Below are 19528 nucleotides of genomic sequence, written 5' to 3' on the forward strand. Positions count from 1 at the left end.
AGAAATCTCTTTGTTCACTTATCTCAATAACCGTTCATATAATCCTCTTCAATTTGGAAAATTTGTTGCTGGGGACTCTAGTGCCAAAGTTGATGAAGTTTGTATGAGCAGTTTTCAGACTTTGGCTACAGGGTGTTTTTTTTTTTTCTCCCATAGAGAGGCTATTCCCTACTCCACTCTGTATTTAGGGGGAGTGGCAAAATACATGTACATGTGTTTGTTTGGTTAATCCAATCCTTATTCTAACGTTAACACTAAAACCAAATCTTCAACCGTCAAACGGTTGAATCAAAGACTGAAGGAATGTAAAAAACAAAAAAAAGATGAAACCACAAAGTTCTAACTTTTATCAAATGTCTAAAATGCTATAAAAATTTGCTAACTGTTGTCACAAAAGTAACCTAGTTTACACTACCTTAAATGGAAACTACACTTGTCAATTGTCTGTATACCCATTTTGTAATATTATATCCTAAATAACCAGGAAAAACTGAAAGTTTACATTAAACTTCTTAATTCTTATTATATAGAATTTGTTAGCAGTAGATATCATACAAAATATGATTATATTAAGTTCTTCTGCTTCATTATAAATATGTGTTGTTGTTTTTTTTAATGAGGTGCTTAGGCATTTAAACAATTCCTAATGTGCTTTTAAACTGAGTTTCCAGCACTTTGCATGTAATCATTAGTTATTATTAATCTCTGCCTCTCTTCTGTCCTCTGTTGCTCCCGTTACCTGCAGCTGGTTGTAGCTGATGGCTGCTCTGCTCTGAGCCTGGTTCTGTAGAGGTTTCTTTCTGTTACAAGGGAGTTTTTCTGTCCCACTACCATCAACTGCTGCTCACAGGCGGTGATCTCATTGTTGGGGTTTCCTTTGTATTATTGCAGGGGTCTTTATCTTACAATATAAGGCACCTCGTGGCAACTGCTGTTGTGATTTGGTTGTATATAAATAAAGTTTAATCAAATCAAAAATAATAATAGATTTTAGGAATGTGAACTATTTTTGCCATTCACTATTCACCGACTTGGAAAAGCAGCAGCATTGCAATTTTATGTCCCATACGATACACAATTAAAGTCAATGCTCTTGCTAAGTACTGCAAAAAACACCCAGAATTACTTACAGTATTAAATACTTCATTATATTAGAGAATCATAAGTGCTTTATAATCAGTGTTGGTCAAGTTACTTGAAAAAAGTAATCAGTAACTAATTAGTGATTACTTCCCCAAAAAAGTAATCCCGTTACTTTACTGATTACTTATTTTCAAAAGTAATTAATTACATAGTTACTTAGTTACTTTTTAAAAACACGATTTACAACCTGAAGAGGTGATAAAGCGATAGATCTTTCAGCCCAATTCTACTTTTTCTGCATAATCCATCATACAAAATGTAATCAAATGGAAAAGTCTCTTTTTAAAACTTGTTTTATTAGTTTTAATCTTTTAACTTTATGCATCAAGCAAAAATTAAATTATATGCAACATTCTCTGACTTGAATAAATTAGTTTAACATTTAAACCTATTTTCTGCACATTCCAGCACATAAAATAAAATATTTTTTGTGTTTACACTCAGTCTTTCAAATAGATGCAAGTAAAACACAGCAGAAAATAAATAAAGTCAAAGACTCAGCGGTCCTGTTGCTCTATTTTCACCTGTAAAGCAGGAGTGGTGTAGGCGGAGGTTTGCCCTGGTGCAGGTGTGCCGCAGCGGTCAGTGGAAGAATCCGCAAGTTTCTCTGTGAATTTCCCATTACGTCGTTGCGCACTCGGAGCTTGTTTGGGGGGGGGGGGGTCGGTGTAAAAAGAAGTTTTCTTCCCACGCACAACGGACGCTAATGTTTTTGTCACTTTTTATGGAATCAAACTCAAAGTAAGGTCAGTACTTCCACGCTTTAAACGCTGCACGCTCATACTCTCTCCCACAATCGATATGTGATCCATTGTTGATCTGCACACAGCTGTTGTCACAAACGTCGCACTCGCTTACGTCATTGTCGTGAGACATTCTCGCAAAAAAAAATCACGGTTTTAGTAACGCAGTAACGCAGCGTTCCTACGGCAAAGTAACGGTAATCTGATTACCGTTTTTGCAATAGTAATCCCTTACTTTACTCGTTACTTGAAAAAAGTAATCGGATTATAGTAACGCGTTACTGCCCATCTCTGTTTATAATTATGAAGGGTTAATGTAAAACTATTGCCAAACAAACTCCAGACACAGAAATGATTGTGTTTTACACCAGTAATAATTAAAGCCATAAAGAAATTGCATTAATGTTACAGTGACACAAAATTTGAGGACCCCCTGAAGAGTCAACAGCTATAAACATCATAAAGCCGACCACTATTACCTGCTGCAAACATGTCTACTTTGAACGAGTGTTAGTGCCACATTTACCTCACTTATACTTGGAAGGTGAAAAGCATCTGTCCTGCTGTGTTGTATTACAGGCCGAGCAAACCTGTTATGAATACTAATCATTGAGAGGAAATGATTGTGTTTAGTAGGGAAAGATGATTGAGCATGCTAGAGAAGCACGAAAGCAAAGAGCTCGACATTTGCCGTGATCTCTAAAAACCTGTTTCAATATCTGTGGAAATGAAGAAGTGTCTCCCGAAGCAATAAGAACCAGCCCACACTCCGTCTTATGATATTATTAAGTGATATTCCCGAGGCATGATGCCCCATTTAAATTGAATAGAGGACAGGAGGGACACTGTTTAAGTAATAATAATGGTTTTCTAGGATAGTCAAGAGCTTGTGTTATACTGTACCTTGTTGTGTGTTCGTGTTTATGTTTGTGTGAATAAATTGTAGCTCAAAACCATAGTTTGAAAATTTGGATTGTCCTCTTGACAACTTCAAAGGGCTGTTTAGGGAATTGTTTCCCCCCCCCCCGAGTGTCCTCATACAGACAGGAAGTGTCGTTATGGAAATTTCATGAGTTAAAGTTTTCTTCATGCACAAATGAAGTTTAAAATACAGATATATTTATATAAAAAATTCACCTCAGCCCAAGACTAATTTAAACATGGGACTCTATGGGAACTGACCATAGACCATACATAAAAAATGAATCTAATGATGTCCCTTGGTTAGTCCCTTTGTGAATCCTCCAGTTTAGTGCTCTCAGAGTCGTCATCTTGGTATTTTCATATGGGACCCGAGGAAACAGCAACTTGTTCATTATTAGGTAGGCTTGTGCTCATCAGGAAAATGTTTATTGTTGTCATAGAGCAAGAGAGCCAAGGGCCATTTTCACAGACTTCTATTGAGGTTTTGCAGACATCTGACCAATAACCACATGACATGAGCTTCTCTGCCATTTTGAATATGTGACATTTATTGCATGACAATGTATTTTCAAGTGAGTAAGGCCCCTGTCACACACGCCTGTCCATGACCATCAGGCCACCACCTGTCGTGAAGGAAAAATGGAGTATTCCCTAATCGTTTGTGAGTGGTTGCTGGAAGCTGGTACAGTGACGGGCGGAAAATGATTTGTGACGCTCCACCTGTGGCCTGTTTGTGTGGCAGGTCTCATCTGCAGCCACTGGAGAGGTGGTGGGGCTTGTTTTCAACACCTGGCTCAGTGTGCCAGCGCTCCATAAAAGCCCTCAGAGGTCAGTTTTGCACTAAACATCTTTCTTTCACTTAAAATAAGTAGCCGTTTAGTTCTTTGTTTTATCACATCCATGCAATCTGGTTTCTGTCATATTGGTCCCAGCCACACAGGCCTACAGACCAATCAGTGATCCCCTGGGAACAACCTTTCACTAGAGAAAAATGTGCATTTCTCAACCAGTTGATAAAGAAATCCTTGTGAAATTTCGCCTTCAAAGTAAAAGCTGTGCCTCAGAGCTGTAGACAACAGACAACTTTTTTTGTGGGCCATTTGTAGTTTTTGTTGCACTTTTTCAAGTTTCATTATCACTGGGCTACTACTTGCATAATATTTGCATGAAACATGAAAAACTCCAGCAATCACTGTGAAGCTTTTGGTGCAGCACCTTCTCTGCAACCTCCAGAAACCACTGCCAACCAGTCAGGCAATGCAAATTTTCCCTAGCAACCGGTGGTTGCATCACATCCAAATATGATGGACAGTTGATGCCATATGAGGAAAATAAATACAACTTCTTTTTGAAACAGAGGACCCCCCCCCCTCCCCCTCCCACCTGGCAGTCATCAAAAAGGATGCAGGTTTGAGGCTTTAATTTTCAGACCCTAAAGCTATGTCAATCTTTTTGGATCAAACCTCAAGTGGCCATCTGACAAATGCAGTTTTTGGCAGTCAGAACTAAGTCCAAAGATGAACACACCCGCTACTGCAGCTATGACCTACCTTCCACAGAGACTTTTTTTAGACCTCCTACTTCTACAGTATGTCTACCCTCCCCTGAATATAAAGGGAACACAGCGATTTTCTGTATCAACAATAAGCCAGGTTGTCCTTGAAGCTTCTGTAGATGAAGAACAGAAGACAGTCACGTAATTACGCTTCAAAAAGGCTCCACCAAGCCCAAGCCTTCCAGGTTTATGAGTTCACACTTCCAAAAAATCCATCACACGCAAGTACTTACATTACAGGTTCCACATTGAAGAGCCAACTGCAGTTGCCAGTGCCACAATACATTTACGGAGATGCAAGCGCACATTGTTGGGCACAAAGAGAAAGAACACATGCAGACACCCTCACAAACACACATACCAATTACAGACACAAAACAACAAGGAGAGAAAGAATGAGAAGGATAGAGAGCCTAATTGCTATAATTATAATCACCCACTCAATGAGTACAAAAGCTGCAATAACAATTATAAGTTGTTTAATGCAGATTCTGGTAAGAACTTCACTACAAACCATTTTGCAGGGGATAAAGTTTCCAGATTAGTTCCTTTAGGTGTTATCCAGTTACTGCACATGTTTGGGGAATAAACACAGCTGCGATTTTCAAAAGACCACACAAAAAACAAATTCTGCGACTGAGTTTGGACTCCAAAACAGGACAGAGTCGTCATGAGTAAATGCTGCAGTTATTATATGTGGTGCATAATGAGATAAAAACTATTGTGTCTGCCTCAAACCAGTGTGCCCTCATTTGAATGGTAGCAGCTGGTCTGAGAGGCAGAGAAAGAACAAGGACATGGCTTTGACCTGGTTTGAATGGGAGAGCGCTAATTAGAACGGTGATTACTGGTTGTTAGCGCCGCACAGGGGACATGACTGAAATGATGTGCGAGGGCTGCAGCCAGGGAGTTAACACAGCAAGGGAGAAAGCAGTAGATGAACAGCGGGAGAAAGAAACTGAACAGAAAAGAGAAGAAACAGAAAATAGCATTCAGTGAATGCAACCCCCCCCCCAAAAAACAGCCAAGTGAGGCAAAGCTGACGCCAGGAGGAAACACACGGATAAGAGAGAACATGGCTAATCACTTATTATCAGAGAAAAACAACTTTATTTGTGGTCATAGGAAAATATCTGTCTGAACAAGCTATCCCTTTGCTTGTGTGGTAGAAAACAGTGTTTTGCTGTGTATTATCTGAATTTGTAAGTTTCAAAGGCCCTCAGTCGATGAAATTCTCTCAGAAGAGATACTTTGTATCCTCCTAATGGTGAAAAATCAAGGTGTGTGGTAAGTGGGGCAGGGTGGCGGTGGTCTAGGCTGGATTAAGGTTTTGGATGGTCTCATGGTGCTCTTGGTACAGAGAATGGAAGGCCCGAGCTAAACAGAGGAGAGGAGCATCACAGTTCTCCATCTCTTTCTGTAAAAGACAAACATGAACAGACAGAAATGCAGGCAGTAGTCACTGTATTATAAAAAGATATAAAGAATGGGATATTTTCCTGCATAGTTCATCCTTCAGATGTGGGAACTGTTAAAGTCTGCCGTGAACGCTGTGTCGATGTGCGCGATAAGCTCACTCACAGCGGAGGTCTCGTGGTACTCCAGTCCCTGACTCTGGGCCCATTCCTTGGCCACAGATGCCTGTACCTCTCTTCTAGCAGACAGATCTGACTTGTTGCCCACCAGGACACCTGGAACACACGCAAACAGAAAGATGCACTTAGAGATGCACATAAACACAGATTCAAGACTTATTCCAGAAGTGTTGTTGTTTGTTCAGTTAATGTTTGGAAACTTGTTTTTAAAGATTTGTAGTTAAATGTGTCTTTTTTTTTGGTGGGTTGCAAAGTGGCAACAAAGGGGTGCAGCAACAGGAATGCTAAAGCTGCACAAATAGCTCACCTTACATGACACTAACAGGGTAGATGGGTATCATCTGCACTATCGTCTAATCTGGGCTGACATTGGGTCCACATACTAGGAAATTCAAAAAGTTCTAAAAATTCAAAAATTCTTCTTTTATGGCATCAGACTAAGTGATGCATTTGAGATGTTTGTAAAGATTTAGGGTCTTTATTTAACTATTAACAAGTTAAAGTAACGGAACAGTTTATCTGATTCTTACCAATTCGTTAATTATTGAAATAAAGTCACATCAATGGGAACTGCTGACATATTACACTGTCATTATTCCTTATTTATTCAAACAAAATCCAGAAACAATATCTGAAAAGCTAAGTACACCAATAGTAAAAAGAGCAATAAGTTATTCAACAAATTCAGAGTTCCATTTTTCTCCAAACACTGTGCACTATGAGCAAACATATCCCCTTTGGTTTCATCTGTCTAAAAGATTTTGTTACATAAGTCTTGTGGTTTGTGAGTTAATGTTTTGAAACTTTTTTTCACAGATTTGTACTCAAATGTATTTTTTTTCAGGGAGAGGGTGGGTTGCAAAGTGGGTTACATGTGTAAGTTGGCTCAGCTGATACCCTTCTACACATACAACTGGCTATCTTATGTAGCACATGCTGTTTATGCAGCTTTAGCCTTCCTGTTGCTGCACATCTGTAAGACACTTTGGAAGCCACCTCAATTTGACATACTCATTTTATCTTTAACCATATTAAAATTACCACAGCTGGTAATATCAGTCTTCTTCTGACCACAGTGGTCTTGATTGATTTCCCTCCCTTTTATTTTCCGTTTCCCAGTATTTCACGTTCTGTGAGGTGTTACCTGGAACATGGAGACCCTGGCAATGAGCACGGACTCGTTCCAGCCAGCGGCTGCAGTTAGCAAAAGACTGCTCACTAGTCAGGTCGAAAACCAGGCACAGCAGCGAAGGTTCCCCCCACTACAGAAAGGAACGAGTGGTGATGAGGTGGGAAATGTTGGTTTTTATATACAAGGAATGAAGGAAGTGGGACAGACATATGATTGGTCCCACATCAGCTTACTTTTCTCTACTCGTGTAGCAAATCAAATAATACTTTACTATGACAGGAGGTGAAGCTCTAGATGATGAATTTATCTAGTATCATGCAGATTAAAAAAAATCCAGGGAACGAGTCTCACCATCTTCTCACAGGAATCCACTAATGTCTCCTTCCCTGCAGAGTCTATGATGTAGAGCTCCTGGTGGGGAAAAGCAGAGAAAGGGAGAGACGGACGAGTGTTATTCACGGGAAGTTAATCAAATTACTTCACATTTTCTTTTATAAGGACATTAATCTTAGACCTACAATACTGCCAAATAGCATACTGAATTCAGATGAAGAAATAACAATATTATATGTCTGGGAAAGCTTCTTCCACACTGAGTGATGGATTTCAACTGTCAGCATTTTAAAAACAGACTGGCGGCTGCCAGTGCTTCCCCTCAGCCTCCTAGTCGACACAACTATCAATTTCAAAATCCTACATGGCCTTGTTCTCTAGTTACTGCATTCACAAACTTAAGTGTCCATGCAGCCCACTTGGCGGGGTGACGACAATACTCCATCAGCCTTTTACAACCATGGCTGAGAGATGAACTTTAAGCTGTGGTTGGGTGGCTAATATCTGTTGCTTCATTCAACAAAATGTAGCCTCCACCTAGTGTCCTGCAATGGATTCTAGGCACATGGTTGGACTCACCACGCTGTCATTGGTCGCTGGGATGTTGATACACTTCATCAGCAGCTCCACGCCTGTTGTCTGCCAAACAAACAAGGCTACAAATGTTAAATTAGTTATGTGACGTAAAGCTAAAATAAACCTCTTCATGATGGATCTGGCATGCCTTTGTCATAAACAATCACTCTTTCTGTCACATTATGGGCATGCCTGTCAAAATGCATTTACAATCTGCAACAGCTGAAGAGAGGAGAAGAGAAGAGAAGAGAAGTTTGTTGTCGGGGAGTTACCACTGTCTAGTCTGATGTATGGCAAATGTCAATACATGTTGACTGTTGTTCTGATTTGGTGCTATATTTAATTGAATTTAAAGTATTTTAAGCCTTTAAATCACCTAATGTTATGGTAGCATTTGTTTGTAGCCATACTGAGCTGATGTACATATGTGTCATGTTCAGTTTCCTTTTTTCTTATCTGACTATTTAGCTTCTGATGGTCCACTATGTTCTAAGTTCTTGCTCCCTACTTTGTGCTGTTATTTAGAGGTAGGCAAGTATTTTACAAAGGACTTTTAGAACAATTTCACTAAAAACAGCTGCAACAGCAACCGAAACTGACATGACAGTAAACCAAAGCAAAAACAACTTGGCCATTAACTCAAAATAGGAGTCAACAGAGGCCATTAAAAAAAAAAGAATAGGTATAACTGTAAATTTTTCTTTTTTAGAGTTATATCTACTGTGAAAGAGAAAAAAACTGACTGTTTATGTGAAAGAAACACAGAAACAGTCAGTGTGAGTTTTTCTCTTTTGTCAAAACAAATAGCTGGTATAGCTGTTTACTAAAATGAATGTTGAATGTTCGTCACACAAAAGCAGCTGCAAAAATATTTCGAAACAATAAGAATGACACAAAAAGAGCTGTAGTGGCTGCAAACCTTCGTCCTCCTTTGCAAGGTGGAGGCAGCTGTTTTTTGAATCTGCCCCAAACTACAGGAAACATCAGCTATTTGAACTTTAGTCAAACTGTCTTAATGTTAAACAAACTGCTGAAGGTAGTTGGGATCTTTTAGTACAGAGCAAACAGAGGTAGCTGTTAAAGGAGATAAAGTGCAGGCAGTAGAGAGGCAGGACGATATCACGAATTCACCTTCTTTACAGGCTACGAGATCTAAAGAAATCCTAAATGGACCAGATAGTTGCAGGCTGCCTTTCCCCCTCCAACTATTCACTGGTATGAGATCAGTGATGACCTTGAAGAAGTGAGTTGAGGTTTCTTCACATCAGCATCTAACTCTAAATTGATCTGATCTCCTGAGCTCACACTTAACGAAGCATGTCAAATGCAAGAGACTAAAATCCTGCAAACACACACGCACACACAAACGCACCGTGGACACTCACTGCCTCTGTGAAACACACACACACCTCCGACCAACATTTACCCAATTCATACACACGCAGAGTTCATAACAAGCATCCAGCAGTACACACACAGACCATGCTGCAGTCCCACTTCAGAGCAGTCTAATGAGCTGGTGTGATGCATAGGAAGCTTCTTGCTGGAATGTCAATGAGAGCCTATTAGTAGCAAATAAGCTTGGAATATTGCTAACAGGCTGTCTGACATTTTCAAAGGAGGACGTGAGCGGAATGGCTGACAGCCTCGGCTACCCTTCAAAATCAAAAGTTGAAGAACATGAGGGATGACTTGGGCGTCTGCAGAAGGATTAACCCTTCACAGCACCGGTTAAGCCCCATGAAAGAAACACATATTGTGTCCTGTTTCCATCAGCATTTAAATCTTAAACTGAAAGCTGTGGGACAGAGTTACTGGTATTAGATTAGAAAGGTCACATGTGGAGTACCCCAGGGATCGGTGATTTACAATCATGATATCAGTTAACATTTTTAAAAATGACACTAATTTATATTGCTCTAAGGGAAAAACATTTTTTGCAGCAAACCTAGCTATTGGAAGAATCTGGAATAAAATAAGTAGAAGTAAAAGACCTTGTAAATACTTTGTTGTCCATTTATAGTTTTTAAAATATCCTATCCCTGTAAAAACACGCTAATCAGCTCCAGGAATGTGCACCCCAGCAAATTCACTCCATTCATCCAAAGGTCAGATCGTGCAGACCTCAAAGAAACCATGAAAAAACCCAAGAGTTACATCTTAGATTATACCGGCCTCAGCTAGCATGCTAAAGGCTAAAGTTCATGACAGAATAAAAACTGAACAAGTACAGCTTGTTTGCAAGGACTGCCAGGAGAAACCCTCTTTTCTCTAAAAACAACATGGCAATACAGCTTAGGTTTGCAAAGTTGCATCTCCACGAACCACAAGTTGTCTTGAACAATATCCTTTGGACAGTAGAGACCAAAGTGGAGATGACTGGCCATAATGTACAAACACCGAACAAGAATGAAACACAGCTCATACCCTCTGTCAAGCATGGCAGTAGAGGAGTGATGATTTGGATTTGTTTTGCATCTGGGCACCTGGCAAAGTATTGAGATGTATTCAGATCAGGACAAATCTAGGAAATCTAGAGCAGAACAACAGAAAAAATAAAGAATCAAGGGGTTGCACAATGACCCAGTCCAAGCCCAGATCTCAACCCAATTGAAATACTGTGGTCAAAGTAAGAAAACAAGTGGTCACAAATCTCAATAAACTAAAGCAAACTCGTAAAGGAAAAATTATTTTGAAGCTTACGTGCAAGTTCAATAAGGGAGATCTGTAGTCACACATCTGTATGCTTGTCAGGTATTGGCGGCTAATCTAAGCTTTACATCACCTCCACTTTCCCACACTGTCAAGCTGATTGTGACATCACTGGTCTAGTCCAATCATCTTTCTGCCGGCCTTCTTTAGGCCAATCAGCCTTCACTCCACATACTTTAAATCTCACTGCGTATCTGTCATTCTCCTTTGCAGACGCCTTCGTCTACTCCACCTCCTCATCACCGCCTCTCCTTAGTCACTCAGGCCCTATTCAAGCCTCCATCTTCATCTCCACTACCAGAGTCTAGACTCCAGGGGATCTTGTCCTAATCCCTATCACCGCTGGGATGTTCTTCTGCTGTGATGGGTCATCGGAGTGTAGCCGCCAAATGCCTCAAATTGAATTCTTTACATCGACAAATCATGTTCAGTTCCTTCTAATGATCTCTCCTTATTGAACTACAATGATGCAGGAAACTGATAAAGTCATACAGAGAATGATTACTTCAAGTTAGTGCTGCTAGAAGTGGTTCAACAAGCTACTGAATCAATGGGCGTACTTAATTTTTTACAGGAGTGCAAAGAGTCCTGTTAAACAACCCAACTCAAAACACAGTTCAAAGTAACGAGAAGCAAAGAAAGGTCTATGGAGTCAGAACGACAGGGAACATTAACGTGTTCAACAGTCCTGAGTAAGGGTTCTTCCTCTTGGGCGAAGCTCGGTAGATGTAAATATTCATACTTCTTGTGCAAATGTTGGAATTGAAGCCAAATTTGTACATTTCACTGTTACTACCCTCTTGAAAATACAAAGTAACTTCTGGATGAATAATTCGTGGTTTAAGAGCTTCAATTTTTTTTTCAAAAGTCAAGTTCCTTTTACATGAAGCACTTTACACCAAGTGAGTTAAGAAGTTAAAAATATTTCAACTAATATCAGGCAAGCGGTTGGCTACAAATAGGTGTTTTAACAGTTGCATAGCAACAGCAAAGACTGTGACCAGCAATTCCCCATGAGCATTTCTTTCAGAGTATTCAGCTAATAAAGTGGTGTCAACTGGACACAGAGCCTTGATTTACTGGCACAAATGCAGACCTGAATTTCTCTCCACTTACTTTCAAAGTTGCATCACTGCGTCTCTTCTTATTTTCCTGTTTGTTATGTATTTGAAGATTTTCACACAGCTCCACCTGTATCATTTCTTTAGATCTACTCATATTAGCTGCATTAGTTAAGAAGATGTCTAATAGTTTGACCTGGCATTCAGCAATCGTGCATGCTAGGCCATTACAAACTGTAAAGGCCTCCCAATTGCAGCCTCTTTCTACTTTGTCAATGACCCGCTAGTTCACGGTGAAGAGACACACACAGCATCGCAAACAAGTGCCTACTGTATTAAGCCTATGCAGTATGAAGAAACTCATCCCTGTTGTTGTTTTGTGTGTATGCTTTTGTGTGTGTTTGCTAGTTAAGTACCTGTTCTGGTGGCTTTCCAGAATCCTGCTGTATTAATTATCGACGTTCCTGTCACCTCAGAAGCCCCAAAACTGCTGACACAGCAAGATCTGAGCAACCACACAGGCGCATGCATGCACGCACTCGCACACGCACACTTGGCCTTTGTCCAGTAATTCATACACCAACCTGTTCTGTACCATAACCACTGCACGACTTTATGGTAAACTCACTAAATGTGAGTGGCTGTGTGTTGAGAAACCTGCATGAATATATATCCATACTCACGAGTTAATGCATGTACCGCACCTACACTTTCTTACTTTTGCAGTGCCCTAGCCCTTTAGAAAACTGAGGGAATCGCTGAACAGCCATGCCGCCATATATCACAGAGTCAGGTTAATGACATGGTTCCTTTTCTCGTGTAGATTAGCATAAATAATGCAGATTAGTCCTTCTCTGTGTCAGCATTAATTGCTACATTATGCTGTTGTGCACTTCAGTGAGTCCTGTAGTAAAGACCTCTGCAGGTCCTTGAAAAGCCTGCAAGAAGTTCCACTAAAGAAACTACATGCAATATAAACATAGTCCTCTATGACTAATATTAGACATGTTGATTTGCTATTGATGTATAATTACATCTTACTGTTTCATTAATTTGAAAATTCTACAGTTCTTGACTGATTGAGCAAATCTGAAGTAAACGACTACATGTGATTAACTGTGCACGGTTACTCACTGCTTAACTGCTATGCCTATATCTATAAATACATGTAGAGTTCTAAGACCTTAATGGGTCTCAGGAAGGTTAATACTAGTTATCAGAACAAGTGTGCCTACTAAAGAAGCACATTTTGCCAATTACATGCTGATTAGCTGCTGCAGTGTCAGGCAGGACTGAACGCCTGGATTTCTGAGCACTTCACAGCACACAGATAACGCTATTCCCTACAAACTACTATCTATTCTGTGCTGGCAGTGAGCCAGCATTGCACTTCATGAGCTGCTCCTTCAAACCCAATTCACCTCACTTACCCAGCCTGAATACAAAAACATAAGCCTGTGGCTAGTCACGGAGTACACCCCGATCTGTAAATCCCTGAACAACTTGTTTTACAGCTCCATTCCTCTGCTGATTGTGTGAATGGAGTACAACACATCCCTACTTACTGTTATAAGACATGTTATGCTGCCTACCCCACATACACTGCAGTATCTCTGGCATTGGGCTCGCTTTCTCTGTGTTATGTGACAGTGCTACACCAGGGGGCAGTTTCTCAGATGTGGACTGCTGCAGATGTCACAGACAAGTAGTCATTCTATTATACTTTGTTCAAGCCTGCTTGAAGTCCACGTGAAGGACATATCCATAGCTGGTACATTGGTGCAAAAACTGAAAGGCATGCTGACATACGCTCCGAGCCTCACATTCATCCTTACACAACAAAATTAGTGAATTGGACCAAGTGTATACTTAAATACACAAAGTATAGCAGCTCCTCTATATGAACCAGGGATGCCAAACTCATTTTACATGGCCACATTCAACTAATTCTGATCTTCAGTGAGCCAAACCAGAAAAAATCCTTTCTGTCTGTGTAAAGAATTCTAACTACACATTTAAGCCCGGAGAAACCTTAATATTAAAAAAAGAAGAGCAATTTCAACATTATGTCTCAGTTTTTCTATGAGATAAAGACCAAAAAAAACAAAAACAAACTCAACAGTCAATAGTGAAAAACTGAAACTTTTCTGTAATTTAACCATTTATCTATTACTTATTCACTTATAGTAATTAAGTAAGTAATTAAATGGTATAGGTGTAGTATGAATGGCCACGGGGGAGGTCTTTACCAGCAGGAAAAGCTGTAAAACGTATTAAATTTATTCCTTATTTTAAATTTTTCAAAGCCCTCTAGTGGGCCAGTTTGGAATCTTTTCCAAGCTGATTTTGGCCCCTGAAGTCTTATGTTGACACCCCTAATATAAACTATCTAAAGATAAACCAAACTTCATATACACATGTCTATACACGTGTAAAGCGCCAAGTGTTGATTGCCACTGGTCCAGACCGGTGTCACTGATTGCTACCATGGTAACATCAATAAAGCTCGCCATTTGCCAGGTGACAAAAATGATGTCAAACTGACATCACATCCACTTGCCTACAATACCACCTGAGTGTCGCTCCGGCCGGCCAAGTACCTTTTGATTTTTGGAACCTGAGGCACTGCAGGCAATCCAACCAATGCAGGTTGAAGATATGAGTGCCGTTTTTTTCTGCCATTTTAATGATATATCAGTACATGAGCTCGGAGATCCACAGATTATGCAGAGAAATAAAAAAAATGAGGAAAAAAAGAATATGCTTTTATAACTTCTATGCTTCTGGTTTTGACTTCTCCTGTACCAGTGACAATATGGAAATTTTGTCTGAGTGGCAACATCTATCGTTCAGGAGAATACGGATACCCCCACTGTATAAACTGAATGAAATGACCAATGAGCCAAACAAAAGACTGTCCTAACCCTTACAGATTAGTCTAAAGCAATGATGTCAAACTCATATTATTACCACACGTTGATCTTACGTGGGCCTAACGAGCAAAACTTTCTGTCATTGTAAAGATGTTTAACTACAAATTATCACATAGAGAGCTGTGGTAGCTCACCAAACTGTCCTGTATTTACAAAACACATTTTTTGTTAATTCGCATTAAATGTTGATTTTGTTACATATTTCTATAGATGGTGTGGAAAAAAACAGGCACTTTTCTATCATTCAGTTGTTTATCTCCTAGTCAATTCCTTTTGTTTTGCATTAATAGGAAAAGCTGTAAAACTTATGAAAGGATGGCCTTACGTTGGACACATCTGATCTAAAGTATGAAGACTCACTTCACTTGTGGGATCAAACCATGAGCCTTTCAGTGACTGTGTGTTAATGCTCTCACCATGCTGTAATTCTTCTGGAAGAGAGTGCCATCGCTGTAGAACATATGAGAAAGAGCACTTTTGCCCACTGCAGCATCTCCTACAGACACACACACACGGAAGAATACAAATATAATGTCCTGTGGTTGTGTTTACGGTGTCGTTTTTGTGAATTAATAATTAATAGTTTAATTTGTGTGTAAGGAGTTCGTTCTCGACAGAATCCATAATTAACCCCCCTCATTATCAGGGAGTTTTAGAGTTTAGTGTCTGGTTCACCATCATTTCTTTAAGTTGAAACATCATCACTCGGCAGTGATTGGTTTGTGTAAGCTAAATGACTGTAGCTACATGATAAAATAGACCCAACAAACGTCATCTTTCACATTTAGAATAGTATCAGGCTTGTTTTTTTCGTCAGTCCTATAACAAGTAGGTTGAATCTGAAACATAAGAAGGACAGCCTGTGGCTGGGGATGTTTCTGTAGTAAAAGGCTAGCTTTAGCCCCCGTTGCTTACATATCAGGTGGTGAAAACCTTACCGACCAGCAGACATCTCGCCCTTAACTTGACCATTACATGGGATGACTTCCGGTCTCTGTCAGGTAAAACTCTCTTGAAGCTAATCGAGCTATGTTTCTCTGTTTATCGGTCCATATGCGTTGGATTATCCTCCCTGCAGCCTCGGGAACATGGACACAAAGCGTCTCTTAGCAACCAGCCACGGGGATGTTTCATTGGTCCAGCCGGCGTGGACGTAACGCGTAATCGCGTTTTCATTGGCTTTCTGTGAGGACGTAAAGGAAGCAAAAGGCTACTTTTGCAGAGTGTGTTAGACAGAACTTACTGAAACAGTGTACAAACGTAAATACCAGTGTGCACAACCATTTATAACACCAATAAGCCGACTTGACAAAAGATTGATGGAGCTTGTTGAAGAACAGAGCAATATCACGTATAAAGCCTGAAGGAGAAAACAAGCGTGAGGTCCTTGCATATTTAGGCAATATACGGTAAGACCGCTAGAGGGCGGAATTTATTGCACCTACCAACGGCACCATCAATCATGGAGTTCAACGTTGTTGGGTGGTGGTACTGTTATACTGTCGTTTATTCGTGTAGAAGCATTCTAGTGTTTTAATAAGTGCTGTCGCACAAAATAACCCTTTACCAATATTTATTTTCAGCTCACACACTTTATCATATAACGTTGATTAAGTTAATATCATGTTCTGGTTTAATGGTTTAATCACTGTTTTTCCGCCCACCGTCGATAAACGAAGAGCGCGTGACTCTCTGTAGTGGTCCTGAGTACGTCGCTGTTTTTCTTTCTTTCTTTTTTTTTACTCGGGTGTTTTGACGAGGAGCGCTCCGTCCGAGGCGTGACAACGGAGGCGCGTTCACGGGGTCGCCACCGGCTTCTGCGCTGAACTAAAGGGAGAAAGCATCACTATCTAGCACCATCACAAAGCTTTCTTTACCCACACATAACGGAGAAATATTAGAGGTACATTTAAAACCAACAGCACGAGAGAACAGGTCGCCAAAGGAGACCGGGGGTGGGGGGAGACGCGCATCCCAGCCGTGCAGATTCAGCGGTAGTACAGTAGTGGTGATAGGGAGCAGTTTCGGGGATTTTCCGTTTCGGTTACCCGGTGCTCCACACACCCTGTGCCTTTGAGCCAGCAGCGGGGAGGGAGAGAGAGGAGGAGGAGGACCATGGAGGGGATGCAGGCATACGGAGCCGGGAAAGCCGGAGGAGCCTTCGACCCCGTCACCTTCCTCCAGCAGCCTCAGACCATTCTCCGCATAGTGTCTTGGGTGAGTTGGAGACGTAAAAACGAAAAATAACTTTGTTCTTGGATACACAGTTAGCTACAGAGGCCACCACTTTTTAAATCGTTCATATATGTTGTCAAATATGGGTTTGAATTAGCCGACTGAGGGCCCACACGGGCTTCATTTCAGAGAGGAGCTCCTATAGATACTGAAGGAAGCTGTAACATGCTTTGTGGTGTTTTGTTCTTTTAACTTTTGTTTTCACTTGTGTGTTTGGTGCTATTACCTGATCTCACTAATAATATTCTCCTCACGCAGTGGGTTGATGGGTTGATTGAGTCCCGATCGCTGTGTACAAAATCCACCTTCTACAGATGATACATTAGTGACCAGAGGATGTTTTCTCATGAGCACAGTGAGAACACAATCACACAGTTGTTGGATTTCATAGCAAATAATTTCATAATAACTGTCCACCCTCCGGGCTCTGAGGAGGAGGAGGAGCACTAATGAAAGTAGCAACAGTAGGAGAACACTTTTGACAAGCATAGTAAACAGATGGCAACAGAAGTGCTCCCCAAAGTGTAGGCTCCACGCTGAGTTTTAAGGAAAATACATCCGAAATGTATGAAACCAGAGGTTTATTTATTCATATAATTAATCATTAAGGAAAATGTGCTCGGTATAAACTGAATGTATAACAATCAAGTTCATTTCATTTGACCAGACCATTGTTTTACATTGTACTTATGTAATTACATGGAAAATGTACATTTAAATGAGTTAAAGTCAGGATTTTGGGCAGCTTTTCTTCTTTTTAGCGCACTGCCAGGTGGTATTTTATAGGATTTTTGTTTTGGGTGTCTAGTTTTTGCAGCTGTACCTTTTGTGTCGTTTATATTTTGAGAGGAGGAAAATGCATGCACTGTGTGGTGTTTTCATTAGAAAGCATAAAGAACGTTCTCTTAAATTGTTGTAATTTAAGAAAGACAGGAAGTAAATATACTGCATCCATTCATAAACCGCATCAAGTGATGAATATCCAACGGAGATTTATACATTACATTGTTACAGTTTATTTTTTTAAATGAACATTTGGTGATGTGCAGCAATTAGGAAGGCATTATTGCACTTTTTAAAACATTTTTTTCAACAAAATGCAGCAGTGCAAAGGTTAGGCCCAGCAGTCCTTGTTTATGTAAGTTTGTGTAAGCTTTCAAAGAAGATTGCTGTATATCAGAGATGTTTCGAACTTTGGACAATGGGTATATTGTTCAGAACAACTCGTATTTTTTGTTATTTTTAACATATTTGGACAATAAGTTAACAGATAGTACTCCTCGACTCAGCAAGACGTTGTTGTTTTAGATTTTGAACTATACGATTGATTTTTGACAACAGTGCAATCTATTACAAAGAGCATATTATTATTTCTTTTAATAATAACTTTTTGATGTCTCCTTGTTTTATGCAAAAACAGGAAAGGATGTGGAAAGGTGTACTTCATCATTTTTTAATAAGAAAAATGAGTTGTAGTTTTTTTTTAATCTAGTACTCATTCAAATGATCTTACGCGTTACTAAAGGCACTTCCTGACCACAGTTGTTGGGTTTACCTGAAGGTAACAACCTACTGGGAGAACATCTTACCTTTAGTTATTATTTCTCTTAGTTTACATCAGTAAGAATGTTTATGTGATGTATTAGCCAGCTAGAAGTTGTGTGCTCGCAACAGGTTGGCTACAGCCACAACAAAAGGTTGTAGGAAGACATGATTGGAGTTTTGGGATTTTGTCCGTTAATGAAAGTAACTGAATGCGTGGTGGTGGTGCTAAAATACTAGTTTATGTCTGTTAAGATGTGTTATATTTGGCATCATTTTTTTGTAGACGCAACTAAAGAAATGGGAACAAATTTTGTGTTTCTGCCAAAAAATACAATTTAAAATTGTTTTTTCCCCTCAGTTATGTGTTATGTGTAGACACTGTGCTGAGTCACAGGTCAGTGATAATTGGCTTAACAAACACAGGAAACATTCCTCTGAAAATAAGTGAAAAAGCAGCCACTGTGCAATGAAAGACTCAGAAAGTCTGGAGCACCATTGTTCAAGAGCATTTTAAAATATCGCAAGAAAGTGTAGCTGCTTGGAAACAAAATAAGAAGAAATGAGAGGTGCTTCAAGACTTTTGCACAGCAATGTAACATAAAATTACAAGGGACTATTTTCTCTAATGTGCCACTAAGCCTTGGCGCTCTGCAGCTCGGGATAGCCTTTAAAAGCCTGACTAACAGATTTTTTGTTCCTGTATTACATGCATCTCTATATTTTCACTGTACTGATTTTGTCTGTGTTGAGGCACCAGTTGGTTAAGAGAAAACACTTGCAAAGATTTTATAGTGTTAAAAAGTTAAAATTTCATTGTGTTTCCTTTGTAGCGTAAAGTCTGAACTTTAGCGTCAGTCAGGTTCTCAAATTTTAGTTTCATCTTAAGAGCCACTGGTTGCTTTTAGAGCTAAAATGTAAGCAGTTATATAATGTCAGTTACCAGTGTTGCGTCAATACATTATGCTTATAACTATATAAACCTAAGGTAAGGTTTGTATTGTACTGTACAGTCCTGACACTAAAGTGGGAGCTAAGGTTTTC

At 39.9% G+C, this 19528-nt stretch overlaps 2 protein-coding genes across 5 annotated transcripts in view; one reads left to right on the plus strand and one right to left on the minus strand.

Moving 5' to 3' along the window:
* Positions 1-4827: 4827 nt before the first annotated feature.
* On the minus strand, positions 4828-17419 carry ift27 (intraflagellar transport 27 homolog (Chlamydomonas)). Of its 3 annotated transcripts, none has more exons than XM_040003913.1 (7): positions 17169-17419; positions 15124-15203; positions 8005-8064; positions 7444-7503; positions 7105-7222; positions 5947-6056; positions 4828-5782 (listed from the first exon to the last, which is right to left on the minus strand). In XM_040003913.1, the coding sequence occupies exons 2-7, from the start codon at positions 15166-15168 to the stop codon at positions 5678-5680; spliced, it is 498 nt and encodes a 165-aa protein (XP_039859847.1). In that variant the 5' UTR covers positions 15169-15203; positions 17169-17419; the 3' UTR covers positions 4828-5677. The 3 variants fall into 3 exon arrangements, with proteins under 3 accessions (XP_039859847.1, XP_039859848.1, XP_039859846.1); XM_040003914.1 differs by lacking the exon at positions 17169-17419 and adding an exon at positions 15623-15841; XM_040003912.1 differs by lacking the exon at positions 17169-17419 and adding an exon at positions 15646-15839.
* LOC120716383 (synaptogyrin-1-like) overlaps positions 16259-19528 on the plus strand; it is a 31960-nt gene continuing 28690 nt past the window's right edge. Inside the window, exon 1 of one of the 2 annotated variants that reach the window (XM_040003911.1) lies at positions 16259-16924. In XM_040003911.1, the coding sequence (XP_039859845.1) occupies positions 16823-16924 (102 nt within the window). In that variant the 5' untranslated portion in view covers positions 16259-16822. The remainder of the gene's footprint in view (positions 16925-19528) is intronic. The other variant, XM_040003910.1, reaches the window with a different exon arrangement.

This window comes from Simochromis diagramma, unplaced genomic scaffold (assembly GCF_900408965.1).
Source record: "Simochromis diagramma unplaced genomic scaffold, fSimDia1.1 OVJJ01000325.1, whole genome shotgun sequence".
Classification (NCBI taxonomy): domain Eukaryota; kingdom Metazoa; phylum Chordata; class Actinopteri; order Cichliformes; family Cichlidae; genus Simochromis; species Simochromis diagramma.